The 13,824-nt window shown below is 37.4% G+C and overlaps 1 protein-coding gene across 11 annotated transcripts; it reads right to left on the reverse strand.

The window, feature by feature from the left end:
• Positions 1 to 3,850: 3,850 nt before the first annotated feature.
• On the reverse strand, positions 3,851 to 13,824 carry LOC122291889. Of its 11 annotated transcripts, XR_006236793.1 has the most exons (5): positions 12,576 to 13,824; positions 12,318 to 12,470; positions 8,420 to 8,521; positions 4,597 to 4,644; positions 3,851 to 4,461 (listed from the first exon to the last, which is right to left on the reverse strand). XR_006236793.1 is itself a non-coding variant. In XM_043099923.1 (3 exons), exons 1-2 carry the CDS (start codon positions 13,075 to 13,077, stop codon positions 12,340 to 12,342), a joined length of 633 nt encoding a protein of 210 aa, XP_042955857.1. In that variant the 5' UTR covers positions 13,078 to 13,823; the 3' UTR covers positions 8,272 to 8,521; positions 12,318 to 12,339. The 11 variants fall into 11 exon arrangements, 1 of the variants encoding a protein (XP_042955857.1); XR_006236799.1 differs by having other exon boundaries at positions 3,851 to 4,644; positions 12,318 to 12,447; XR_006236797.1 differs by lacking the exon at positions 4,597 to 4,644 and having other exon boundaries at positions 3,851 to 4,143.

Genomic DNA, 13,824 nt, shown 5'->3' on the forward strand with positions numbered 1-13,824 from the left:
GAATGAGAAAGAGATAATGCCTACCCGTCAGCAGCACAATCTAAAAGTCTCAAAAAAAAAAAAAAACGTAGCACCAAAAAAAAAAATTGATAATCCAATAAGTCGTGGGAAAGGGCACGAACTGCACAGCAAAACCCAAAACTATTTTGTAGAAAAATTCCATGGGAATGGAAAAAGAAAAAGAAAACGTAGGGAGTAATTGTGTGTGAGGGGGAGAGAGAGAGAGAGAGAGAGAGAGAGAGAGAGAGAGAGAGAGAGAATGGTGCTTACCCAGGTTTGAAGATTGGCAACACCAACTAGAAACTTCCCAAAATTTTTGCACTCAAAACCACATTAAAAAATAAAATAAAAAATCATAGGGGTGCAAAAGAGATAGAGGGTCTGATGAGAGTGAAATTTCTAAAAGTGAAGAAAAAGAAATGTGGTTAAGAAGTTGAACAAAGGTGGGAGTAAGATTCGGATTCAACAAAATTGAAAATAAGAGAGTGAGAGAGGAAGAAACTGGGAAGAGAGAGAGAGAGAGAGAGAGAGAGAACAGAGGCTTAAAGCCTTACACAAAAACAATGCCACTTCTGAGGGGGCACTAGGCTGGCTCATCACAGCTGGGTTTCCTCTAAATTGGGCCTTGAGCTTGCGCTTTGCATCAGGAAAATGAGAGTGAAGTCGAAACATCAAGAAAAAATAAAGAGTAAAAAAGAAAATAGAGAGGTGGCTGAAAGTAAAGAAAAAAATAGTGGATCCACGAGAAAAAAAAGAAAGAGCGCCTACAAAGAGAAAAGGAAATATAAAAATGAGTTTTTATGCAAAAGAGAGTGAGGTTAAGAGGGCTTTTTTAGCATATTGCCCTATGATTTTTCTTATTTACAAATAATCTTATCTTAATCTTGATGAAACTAACCGATCTCTTCCTAGTTTGGCTATTTCTTTGTTGCAGGAGTTTGATAATGTATTCTCAAAGGAGATGCCGAGTGAGTTGCCACCCATTAGAGGCATTGAGCATCAGATTGATTTTGAACCCGAAGCTGCTATTCCAAACTGACTAGCCTATAGGAGTAATCCAGAAAAGACAAAGGAACTTCAAAAGCAAGTTGAGGATTTGATGGGCAAGGAGTAAGTGAGGGAGTGCATGAGCCCATGTGCACTACCAATGTTACTAGTGCCAAAGAAGGATGAGACTTGAAAGATGTGCGTTGATTGTAGGGCAGTCAACAATATTACGATAAAGTATCATCATCCCATTCCTAGATTAGATTATATGCTTGATGAATTGCATGACTCATGTATTTTTAGTATAATATATCTTAAAAGTTGGTACCATCAGATTATAATGAAATAGGGTGATAAATGGAAAATTGCTTTTAAGACTAAGTATGGGCTTTATGAATGGTTGGTTATGCCATTTGGACTTACAAATGCATCTAGTACTTTCATGAGATTAATGAACCACGTCCTACGTGCGTTCATAGGCAAGTTTGTGGTCGTGTACTTTGATGATATCCTAATTTACAACAAGGACTTAAATGAACATATTGAGCATTTGAGATGTGTGTTTGATGTGTTGAAATGTGAAAAGTTGTATGCTAATTTTATGAAATGTATCTTTTACATGGAAAAAGTTATTTTTCTTGATTATTTCGTTAGTACAAAATGTATTGAGGTGGATGAAGAGAAGGTCAAGGCCATCAATGAGTGGCCAACGCCTAAGAGCATCTCTAAGGTCAGAAGCTTTTATGGCTTAGTTAGTTTTTATCAGTGTTTTGTTAAAGACTTTAGCACTATTGCTGCACCACTCATTGAAGTAATTAAAAATAATGTTGGATTTCATTGCAGGGCTGATCACGAAATGCATTTACTACCATTAAATAAAAGTTGTGCTATGCACTTGTGTTAGCATTACCTGACTTTAACAAAACTTTTGAAATTGAATGCGATAGCTCAGGAATAGGGATTGGAGCCGTTCTGATGCAGGATAGGTGGCCCATAGCATTTTTCAGTGACAAGCTAAGTGAGGCGGCCTTGAAGTACCTCACTTATGACAAAGAACTTTATACTCTTGTTCGTGCTTTAGAAACGCGACAGCACTACCTGTGGCCTAGGGAGTTTGTGATCCACACCAATCATGAATCATTGAAGCATCTCAATGGCCAAGGTAAATTAAATAAGAGGCATGCTAGATAAATGTAATACATTGAAATCTTTCCATACGTCATCCATTACAAGTAAGGTAAGGAGAACATTGTTGCTGATGCTTTATCATTGAGGTATGTCCTTCTTACTTCTATGAGTGTCAAAATGTTTGGGTTCGAATATGTGAAAGACATGTATGTCAATGACGCTAATTTTTCTTATGTGTATATGGCATGTGATGAGGCGGTATTTGATTAGTTTTGCAAGCATGATAGATATCTATTTAAAGAAAACAAACTTTGTGTGCCAAGTTGTTTTATGCATGAGTTATTGGTGAGTGAGGCACATGGTGGGGGATTAATGGGACACTTTGGTGTCAAGAAAACCTTAGACATTTTACATTAACATTTCTTTTGGTCTAGGATGAAAAGAGACTTCACTCGTATTTATAGCAGGTACATTACACGTAGAAAGGCCAAATCTAAAGTTTTGCCACATGGGTTGTATATACCCTTACCCGTTCCTAGTGAGCCATGGGTAGACATATCTATAGACTTTGTTTTGGAGCTGTCTAGGACAAAAAGGGGTAGAGATTCTATTTTTGTGGTTGTAGATAGATTTAGTAAAATGGTACATTTCATTCCATGCCATAAAACAAACAATGCCACAAATATAGTTGATTTGTTTTTCAAGGAGATAGTACGATTTCATGGTGTACATAAGAGTATTGTTTCTGATAGAGATGTTAAATTACTTAACTACTTTTGGAAAGTTTTGTTGAGAAAACTAGGTACTAAGCTTTGATATTCCACTACTTGTCATCTACAGACTGATGGACAGACTGAAGTAGTCAATAAAACTTTAACTCAACTCTTACATATTGTTGTTCATAAGAATTTAAAAACGCGGAAAGATTGTTTGTCATTTATAGAGTTTGCATATAGGAAAAATCTTCTGACCAGTACATCTACTGTTGGGCTAAGAACAACCTCCAATAGGAACCGACCATGTAGCCCACCCATTTCACTAATAATGGGATGCAATGCACCGAAGCAACTCTCACCCTTGAACTCTCACCCTCATCTCTCTCTCCTGAAGCCCCCCTCTCTTTCTCACCCTCGTCGAAATTATTTCGTCACCTTCAATTCCTGAATCGTCTCTCTCGTCAAAATTATTTCGACAATGTCGTCTCTGTCTCTCATCAGATCTGCAACCATGAAAACATCATGAACTGAAGGAAGTTGACGTCGATTCAAAGTGGGTGGTTTTTAATTCTCCTTCATCCTTCTTTACTTTTTTGCCAAATCAAATCAGGTAGGAAATGCTTCATCCTTTTTAATTCCCATTTCATATTATTTGGAGTTAGTGGAAATAGAGGAAATCTTGAAGTTAGTGGAAACAGAGGGGGGCCCTTTCAATAATGTACATTGGAAGAGAAAATAAAAAAGATTCTTGAGATCCTCATTAGACCTACTTTGCATTATAGTTGCAATACCCAAATTGCATATAGGAAGATAGTGAACAAATTCCTCATTACTTGGGAGAGAAAAGTTAAAATTCATTATGATTAGAATGGACTCTAATTGTAACATTGGCTAGTCTTCTTGGAGTATAAGCCAAGATTTGGCTTACACCTTCCTTAGGCCATTACAAATGGTATAAAGTCAATCCCAATTAGAAGTTACTTCTGTCCTGCTGCTATGATCGAATGGCCTCACAAGGATGTCGAGAATTGTTTTTTGATAATTAATAAGAAACTTGATTCCCAGTAATAGGCAAAACCCAAGTACACAGGACTTATACAAAGGAAATACCCACATCCTCTGAAAACAAAAGAAAAGCTAATACAAATTCAAGAAGTAAACATCATACATTACAAAAGAGAGAAAAAGTGAGATAGGACCTTGAACCATTGAAGTTCTTTTTGCATTTGCAAAGCTGCGCCTGGGATGCGATTAAGCATGGTAGACTCTGCTGACAAGCCAGCCACATGTAACATGCCATTACTGTCGTCATCTACATAACATGTCAAGGCATTCGGCAAATGAAGCTTGAATAATAGGCTCAAGATTTTGGCTTGACGAAGTAGCACCGCAAGGGAAAACATATTTATATTTCTCTCATTTTGGGTCCATACAAGATCTGGATTCTTCCTCAGCACCTTAAAAACAAACTCAATAATCTCACTCTTGATAGCAAGGATCATGGCATTACAAACATGGCTATCCGGCCATCCTTTGTTGTTCATTTGAATTTGATATTACTTCACACATTTGACAAAGAAGTTTATGGGATTGGACATGGACCAACTTCATCTCATTAACTGCTTGATTCCTTCATAAAATTTGTTAAATGATGCCAATTTTTAACAGGATGAATGATAAGTGAAGGAGAAGACAAAAAGGAAAATAAACAAAAAAAAAAGTTAAAAAACAAAGATATGATAGCAGTTGAGTGGATGTAGTGTACCCAAGAAGTTAAGGACATTTGAAAGTAGATGGTGCAATAGAGTTCGCACTGCAAAGTAAAAAAAAAAAATATATATATATATATATATTAATTTCTTACTTTAAACACATTAGAAAATTATTACTGGAAACTAATAAAATATTTATATTCCACTGAAAGAGAAAAGAATTTGTGCATATTCCCATTAAAATCTCCTTTTCTGGTAAGTCAAAGGAAATTTATAGAATATGCTAAATCTAGAACACAGGCATCAATATTAGTCTTATTATCTTAAATAAGGAGTACTATCATTTTAATGTAGTTCTCATTGAAATTTTTTGAAAATTGACCTTATTTAGTTAGTGTCATTAATCTTCAAGCATGACCATGATGGTACTTAGTCCCACTCCGCCTCTAGTTAGATGGGTTTTGAATGCATTTTGGCGATAGATTATGGTCTTGAAGCCATCCGGATCCTACCCATCTTTCTTGAAGATTATAATCTTATCATTTCAGTAGACGTTCCTCATTACATGGTATGCCATTAGAAATGCAATGAGCAAAGGAGGCTAGCAATCCCTTTAAATATTTGTTATTTGTAATTATTTTAAATTTGGAATCATTGTCACCACTCGTGTGGAGAGTACTAACCTCCACTTAGTTAGAAGGCGCTAGCAATCACTTTAAATATTGGTTTATTGTAACTATTGTATCATATCCATATTTTATTGAACTATTGTCCGTAAATGTCCCTTCTAGTGTTTAATATTATAGCAGTAGATTAAGACCCAATAGTTTTAAGTTGTTTAATATGATAATATAACATGATATATATTTCTAAAAACATTAGAAACTCTAGTTGTGGATTGGATGCAGGAAAAATCAGATATGCATGCAAAAGAAGTATAGGACGAGATGAAATTCAACAACACATCAGATAAGATAGTGATTAATACTGATATGCATGTAAATGTAAGAAATGGGAGTTGATCTGGCTCACCCATAACTTTATTTTTTTTCATTTGCTGTTATGTTAATATGTCTAGATTTGAGGTTTTTATTTTTTGGGTTTATTTGGTTGGTTTTTACGATATGCGGGGATTTTTTGTTTCAATTTGGGTGATTTATTTGGTTGAGCTCCAGATGGATTTGAAGAATAGAAAATTCCAGAACATTTTTGGACAGATTTGTTTTATCCGGAAATAAGATTTTATTTTATTTTATTGTATTTTTGAAACACAAATAAGATTTTATTGATAGTAGGAATAGGCAAAAGCCCAAGTACACGGTTCACATACAAGAGCAACCCCTAGGAGTGATGTTTTGGTGATACAAGAAGTTCATGAATGGAAATGCCATTAAAATCAATTATAATCGACCATTGGAACAAGGTGTTACAAAAGAAAGTTCTGAGTTCATCCAATGACCGCCCATGATCTTTGAAGTTTCGCTCGTTCCTATCCCTCCAAAGACACCACCATAGGCAGATTGGAACAACCTTCCAAATTGCGGCAATCTGAGAAGTTCTCTCCATGAAGATAAGAGGCCGATCACCTTTCTTGGCATCACCCAAGCTACACCCATCCTATCCTAGCAAAAGTCATTCCGCTCTTTTTAGTAGATGATTGACGGATTCTCCGTTCTTTTTACACAAACAACACCAATCTAAGACTATGATTCGGCGTTTTCTTAGGTTGTCAATAGTGAGAATCTTCCCCAAAGAAGCTGTCCATACAAAAAAGGATGCCTCCTAGGGGGGCCTAAGTCTTCCAAATGCTTTTGCACAGGAATCGATTTATATTACACTTAGAGATGGATTGGTAGAAGGAGCGTACTATGAACTCCCTTTCGCCCAGGAGCACCAAAAAAGCTTGTCTTCGCGACACCTCCCCCATAGGGTCAGGATAGACTAGGATGTAAAATTCAAAAATTGCTTCAACATCCCAATCATGGACAGCTCTAAGAAATGTGGCATTCCATTGGGGAATGCTATTAGATTGGTCAAGGAGGTCTGCAATCGAGGCTTTCTTCATTCTTGCTATACCAAAGAAGCCTGGATAAGCTTCATTAAGGGCCCTGTCACCACACCATATGTCATACTAGAATTTGATTCAGAACCTGTCACCCACCTCAAAACAGGTAAAACTAGAAAATATAGTCCATCCACATCTGATGTGCTTTCAAAGCCCCACCCTATAGGATCCACTCACCTCATTCGAGCACCAACCTCCCCATGCTCTACCGTACTTTTAAGTCTAAAACTTCTCCACAAAACTCCATGTTCTAGGGGATATCTCCATAGCTATTTGCCCAACAGCACCTTATTAAAAAGCTGCATATTTAGGATACCCAAACCTCCTTCGGAAATTGGGGAACAAATGGTGACTCATTTCACCAGATGAAATTTGAACACATCATATCCCTCCCCATGGGAGATCTTGCTGTATTGTTTCCATCGGTAAGCCACCTTTGATGGAAGCAGAAATAAAGAGAGGAAATAAGCCAGTAGATAGGATAGGGTACTTTTGATGAGTGTGACTCTACCACCTTTTGATAAATACATCCACTTCCAACTAGCATGTTTCCGCTCCATCTTTTCTAGGAGATCATTCCAAATGGATATCAATTTGTAATGAGCACCCAATGGGAGGCCAAGATATTTCATGGGTAAATGAGATATCTTACATCCCAAGATAGAAATCATACCATCCACATTATGCACTGGCCCCACCAAAACTACATCTGATTTGGCCAAGTTCAACTTCAATCCAGAAACAACTTCGAAACAGGTACAACTTCCTCGAGTATCGAAAAAGGTACAATTTCCTCGAGAATCTTCATGCCAGGGCCACCATAGTGACGAAGAAGACATCATCCACCAAATCACCCACATCCGTCGACCCATTCTGTGTTGTCCCTATCTGATAGTTCATCAGCTCTGGCGGTGGTTTCTCGATTCTAGAGGGTAGGTTTAAGGAAGGGTTGGGCCCTTTCTTGGTGACTGGGTTGTTTTTAGCCCACAAACACTGGGTTATGTGTCTTAAGGCCATATGGGTTGGTCCCTTCCCTTTTATGGCCCGTGAGGTACAAGCCCCACGGATACTTCTATCTCCCTTACATAACCCAAGGATACCTCTTAGCCCAGCCAAATGTTGGTTTACCCTTCGAATAAGACTTAGCCCAGCTCTTTCACCACCTTTCTACCTCGTTCTACAATACGCACCAATTGACTACCTTCCACATAGAGCTCAAAAATCTTAGTTTCAATAAGGACCAGTTTCAAGAAAACCATCTTTAATGTTAATGGAAAATCCTGAAAAACAGTTTTCGGGCAGATCTTATTGGTAATAAATCCTTTTCGCTGTTTTTCAGAGCATCAATTTTTGACTCCATTGGTTGTTTGCTTTGCTCATCTTGTTCTCATTTAACTGATTGTTTTAAAAATGTTTTGATTGTTTTTAATACTTTGGACAAACTTGTCCACCAACCTGTTCTCCCGCAGGGCCGTTGCAGACAAAGCTAGCAAAATCCTACAGACATCAACACTAAGCTCAATCATTTTTTTTTAAAAGTAACCGTATTAACAACATGATTTTTTGCTCCCCTACTTCTTCTCATATAACTACATCGTGTTTAACTATTGTTATTAGTAGAAATCATGTTGAAGATGAAAGCAATTTCATTGATGCTTTCAGCAGAGAGAGAATAATATTTTCTATTATCAAAGGGAGTTATGGTTTCAGCATTTAAAGCACTTATCACAAGAAACAAAAATTGAAGTTGCTATAAGTATGGATCTCATATTAGAAGCCAAAACTTAAGAGGAAACAAGGGCAGAACATACCTAATATGATCGTGTTTACTTGATCCCTTTGGTGTTTGTCTCCTTTTGGAATGTTCAAATGAGTTTCATTGAGGATAGAACCAGATGATTGGATGTGGATACCTTCAGCAAAACGTTCAATTAAATCTTAAGTCACAATAGTAATCTAGACCTCGATTAATAAGCAATTTTCTTTTGAGAGGTAATATATAAATAAACATAAAACTTCAGTACATCCAAGGATAATAAAAATATTTTGAAAAACTTGACATTATGAAATTGACATTCTCATACAGCAAATTGCAGCATTAAAAAAGAAACTATATAGTCAGATATATTGCATGCAAATGTGACCAAGATGCCATTTTTATATATAAATTCTCTATTGTTATTTCAATGACGCATAACAACTAACCACATTTTGATTGTGGAAGGGGGAAGACTTGGGTCAAGTTTTGTTAGATGCAAGACATAATTACTCATTAAAAATAAAGATGACATAAATCCAACATGATTCAAGAAATACATGTTCTTCATCCAAGTTCAGAAAGAGCCAAATCCACGAAAGCTTCATCTTTTTCGTGGTCACAAAAGCTACCTCTTTCTCAGGGTCCTGTTACAAAGTAGCATGTGTACTTGATTTGTGTAAAAAAGATTTGGATTCATAATAAACGGACATGAACTAATATAAAGTAAAAATGACTTTCTATATGAATGTTTAAGAGAAAACTATAGTAGGGTGAGGGAGTGGCCCAACTAACTCTTATTTTCTGGTCAAGAAAAGGATTCAATGGAGAAACCAATACTTTCACTATTTCACAATATAAACATAGTTCCAATACTATTATTTTATAATTTTATTAAAAGAAAAAAGAACAAGATTAAGTGGCCACCCACATTTTATTAACATATTATTTGTAAACAGCCTTGGATACAGACATTTTTTAAATTCTTTGGTAGAGCTTCATCTGTGTATTAATTATAACATTTTTCAGGTGAAAATTTTCAATTTTTTTGTAAATTGAGGTCTAGCTTAAAATATATACATTAACTCAAAAAAAAAAAAAAAATCATATAATAGTATGTCTCCATAACGTTAACATTTGAAATCATTGTGTAAAAGCTATATTATCAACTCATCAATAAGCATTAGCAGAAATCACAATACATTCATTTTGAATCACAAGAGAAAGAAAATTACAATCTTCTCAGCTCGTCAATAGATCATTATTTCGAATCACAAGAGAAATAACAATGTTAGTGTTTATGAGTATTGTGAGATCGATTTCCTTTCTGTAGATACATATATTATATATCATATGGTGATCGGGGTAAATGTCCGCTTGTTACCATGAACCACAAGTTTGAAGATTACAAATTTGGTCAAGTATTGGATTGGTTAGTAAATATGGGGAAGAAATTGATGTGTTATATTAGACATCGTCCATAAAAGACGAAGTTTCAAGTAGAATGGTAGGTGACTTAGAAACTTGGGATGATTTTAGGATGTTAGTTTCACCGCCCACAAAAATTGGTTGTTCAAGATCATGAGAAAACTGAGGTTTGAGATAAACAAAAATAGGAAATATGAAAAGTATGGTCAACCACTTTTACCATTCAGTCGACTGTGCAAGAGCTCTGGACAAATCTTGGTCTATAACATGGTCAAACTAAGGTTTGACCGGAAGATAGAAAGTATGAAGAAAAAACTAGCACACAGTCAACAGCTCTTATAGTTCAGCTGACTATTCATGAGCTCCGTTCGCATCCGGTCTATAGCTTGGTTAACCATGTGTGATGTACTGATGCATCATACTAGATCAAGAGGGTTGATCAATAAATAGTCAACTTTCTAGTTAGAAAATTAGGTTAAATGACCTTGTTGGTGGCTATGCACTCAAACCAGAATTGCCATACTTGCATCATCAATCGACATCAACTTACCTCAGTTGACCTTTGCATGTGTAGTTAAGGTCTTCTGTTGTTTTGTCCCTATAAATAGACCACACACTTCACGTGTAGTTAAGGTTTTCAGTTGTTTTGTCCTTATAAATAGACCACACACTTCACATGTAGTTAAGGTTTTCAGTTTTTTTTCCCTATAAATAGACCACACACTTCACATTCTAAGATTGCCTTCCTCTTTACCTAAAAGATGTACTGTTCAGTGTTTTCATTTATTTATTTCTTTTTATAAGAATTGATCAGTGTTTTCATAAAAGAGTATGTAGTGGCAATATTCTGAGTGGTTGAGAGTATCTCACTTCTAAACATACTCCACTACTATTCATTACTTTATTATTACTTTTCACCTACTTTTTACTACTTTTTACTACTATTCAATATTCTATTATTACTTTTTACATACTTTTTCGCTACTATTCACAATATACCTCAACACTTCTCAACACCCAAACCCAACCTAAGTCATCAACTTGAAATTCCGCCTGCGGAAGCAGGCAAGCAGTGGCTGCTGAATCTTCAATGCTATAACAAATCAATCTAGGTCATGAGCAGTCTCTCAAACTCCTGATAATTCATCACATATACCTTAGATCAACAACCACACACCTTTAAAGAAATTTTTATACATGTCACGCTAGACAAGATAGGCTCTAGGGAAAACTATTGAGTAATTGGGTTTTCTTCATCAACAAAAGCATTGGGCACCACAAGTGCATGAGTTTATTGATTGTCTACCACATAAGATGTTTAATTGCATTTTCTTTGAAAAAATAACTCTAATATTTTTCATCTCGTTGAATTGCACAAGAAGTATTGATTATTTGCTGTTAATTGAATTTGTTTTTTTATTAATACTTATTCTACACTCATTGTGGATTGCAAGTAAAAAAAAAAATCTATTTTAGGCTTCGTGGTACAAGCATTGGATTAGCTATCCCGATCATGATTTTCCTTACCCCAAGGGGAAAGGCCCTTCCCTCTTTGGCCTTCTCCTATTTGAACCAGGGTTTGAAACCAAACTTCACCTCAAGAGGATAGATGGGCAATTCAGGTGATATCCATCGCAGATCCAACTTTCAATTTTTTTCTCATTCAAGTCAGCTTGGCAATTGGTCACGAAAAAATATCCCAAGGTAGAATACAAGAATATTTTGTTGCACACCGGTTTGATCCCAAGGCATTCAATGATTAATTGGATGGCGGTCAATGGCCTTAATACGCTGGATAAGATATGCATATTTCACACTATGAGTCTGCCTATGAGAGCCTTTCCACTGGTTCCTTTCGCCGGCATCATCCAACCACATTAGCAATTCAGAAGAACTGGAAGCTTGAAATGACCAGTCAAAGGAATTGATCTGTTTAGTTATGTTCTTCTCCTAGTTTTATAGCACAGAATGACTATGAGTAAAGAGGAATTTTGATAGAAATAGGTCTTTTTAATGACATGAACATATCTGTATGCTGTCACTCAGAAAATGAGTGTTCACTCCGCCCTACCATCATGTATTGGTACTGTGCTATAAAAGTAGGGGACTAATCTAAACCGAGACAGGCCTTACTCTCTTTCTTTGGAACAAGCTTCCTTAATACCTATTCCATTTTATGGCTTATACACTAACTTGCGTGTCGGACCTCTCCATGTTTTTTGCCGGTCCTCAGCATCTCCAATATTCATAATTTTATTTTATTCAATTGAGGGTTTCATTCTTTAGGTATGAAAATATGAATTTATTAGATTGTTAAAAATTTAGTTATAGGTTAATATCATTTCTCTACCCTACCACAGCATTCTAATGTCGGGCATTAGCTAACACGACTGTATTCAGTGGCTTGCTGGTTTATATAGAAAAGTAGAAACTATCGGACTGTATTTCAGGTAATCTTGATATAAACTGAGTGCAAACACCAAAACATTTCAATAAAACGAAAGAGAGAAGAGTGTGGTACTAACATTACTTGTAGATCCATCGTTTCTAAAACACAAGCCGACTTCCACTAGGGAATAAATGAGGCGTAGAAGCCAATGCCACCAAGGGGTAGTTTCCAAACCCGTTATAAGCAAATATCAAACGTGGGCAACGCTGTAATAAATCCAAAGCAATATCTGTACTTGTGTTGGAAGAAAACAATGAACAAAAAGGAAATTACGTTGTGAAGATTTCAAATTGTCCAGAACAACTAATGTACATTCATAGATAAGAGTTGTTACCTAAGGTTCCCGCAGATATAGCATCAATAAAAAGATTAGCACCGTTATAGCCACTTTCCGGCATCAAATCTTCCAGCGGAGTGAGAGAATACAAATAGCGAGCCGTTTCTGTGTGCCCAAAAGAAATGGCCGTATTAACCGGAAGAATTCCAGCCGAACTCGCAATGCTGATTAACTTCTCGTTCTTGCAAAGCATGCACTGTGCCATAGTTTTTTTTCCACCAACAGCTGCCTCAGTTAGGGCTGAGAAACCATCATAATCGAGGGTTTCCAAGTTCTGTTCTGGCATCAGCTTTTTTACCAACTCGTCCACTACACGAAAATGTCCAGCAGCAACAGCAATGTGAAGAGCCGTGTAGCCCGTGTGTGATTCTCGAGCCCACTGCATTGGGCCTACCCTCGAGAAATTCCTTCGCAGCGGTCCAATTTCCACTCTTGCTAGGGAAAGGAGAAATGGGTATGAATGTACCGTATATACCCAATCAAGATCTTTTCTGATCATGAAAAGATTTCGTCCCGCTTCTTCTCTCTAGAGGCTTGAGAAAACCTCCTAAAGAAGCGCCGTCCAACAGGGAGGTGGGAGCCTCGGCTCCCTCCTCCCCTCCCCCCCTCCTCCCCTCTCTTTTTTTCTGCTTTATTTTTCTGTTTTGCTAGCTAGTTTTTCTCTGGTTTCCTGGTTCTTAGAATAAGTTTGCTTGGTGAGGGACTGTGGTGATACGGTGGCTCTGCGCATAGGCCAAACTCCCGGTGGCTCATTCCCCTCTCTCCCCCTTTTTCCGGCTGATGAAAGAGTTGAAAAGTAGTGATGGCCACGCACGAGAAGTGGTCGGAGGAGTGAACGGAGAAAGAAAGAAAGTGACGGAGGTTCTCGGTCGGTTGCTCCCGGTCGGGTTTCTTGAAAACGCTCTGGTTCCAGAGCTTAAAACAGAGCATATAACAGAGTAGTTTTCTTGAAAATGCTTTGGTTGTAGATGTGGCTGGCCTGCCCAGCACACGGCAACCCCACGGTGGCTGCGTGAGGGATAGGTGGCGACATGCGTTTGCTGGGTGGTATTGGATCTCGGTCGGGGGGGTGACCTGCGTGAGGGATAGGTGTGGAAAAGGTTGTCTCGTGGATGTGCTGAAGCCGGTGCCCTTGCCGAAATGCAGCTCCAGTAAACCGTCTGATGCCGGTGTCCATGCGCTGGTGAGCCGGTTTGAAGAAGGGGAGGCGGCGGCAAAGTTTACGATGAAACCCTAGATCCCTCTT

The sequence above is a fragment of the Carya illinoinensis genome, chromosome 13, assembly GCF_018687715.1.
Source record: "Carya illinoinensis cultivar Pawnee chromosome 13, C.illinoinensisPawnee_v1, whole genome shotgun sequence".
NCBI lineage: Eukaryota > Viridiplantae > Streptophyta > Magnoliopsida > Fagales > Juglandaceae > Carya > Carya illinoinensis.

Excerpts from the sequence above, each read along its gene's own strand:
- LOC122291889 (XM_043099923.1), bottom strand. The coding sequence starts at position 13,077 with ATGATCAGAAAAGATCTTGATTGGGTATATACGGTACATTCATACCCA. Across the intron at positions 12,471-12,575 it reads TATATCTGCGGGAACCTTAG|ATATTGCTTTGGATTTATTA; the intron begins GTAACAACTCTT and ends ACACAAGTACAG.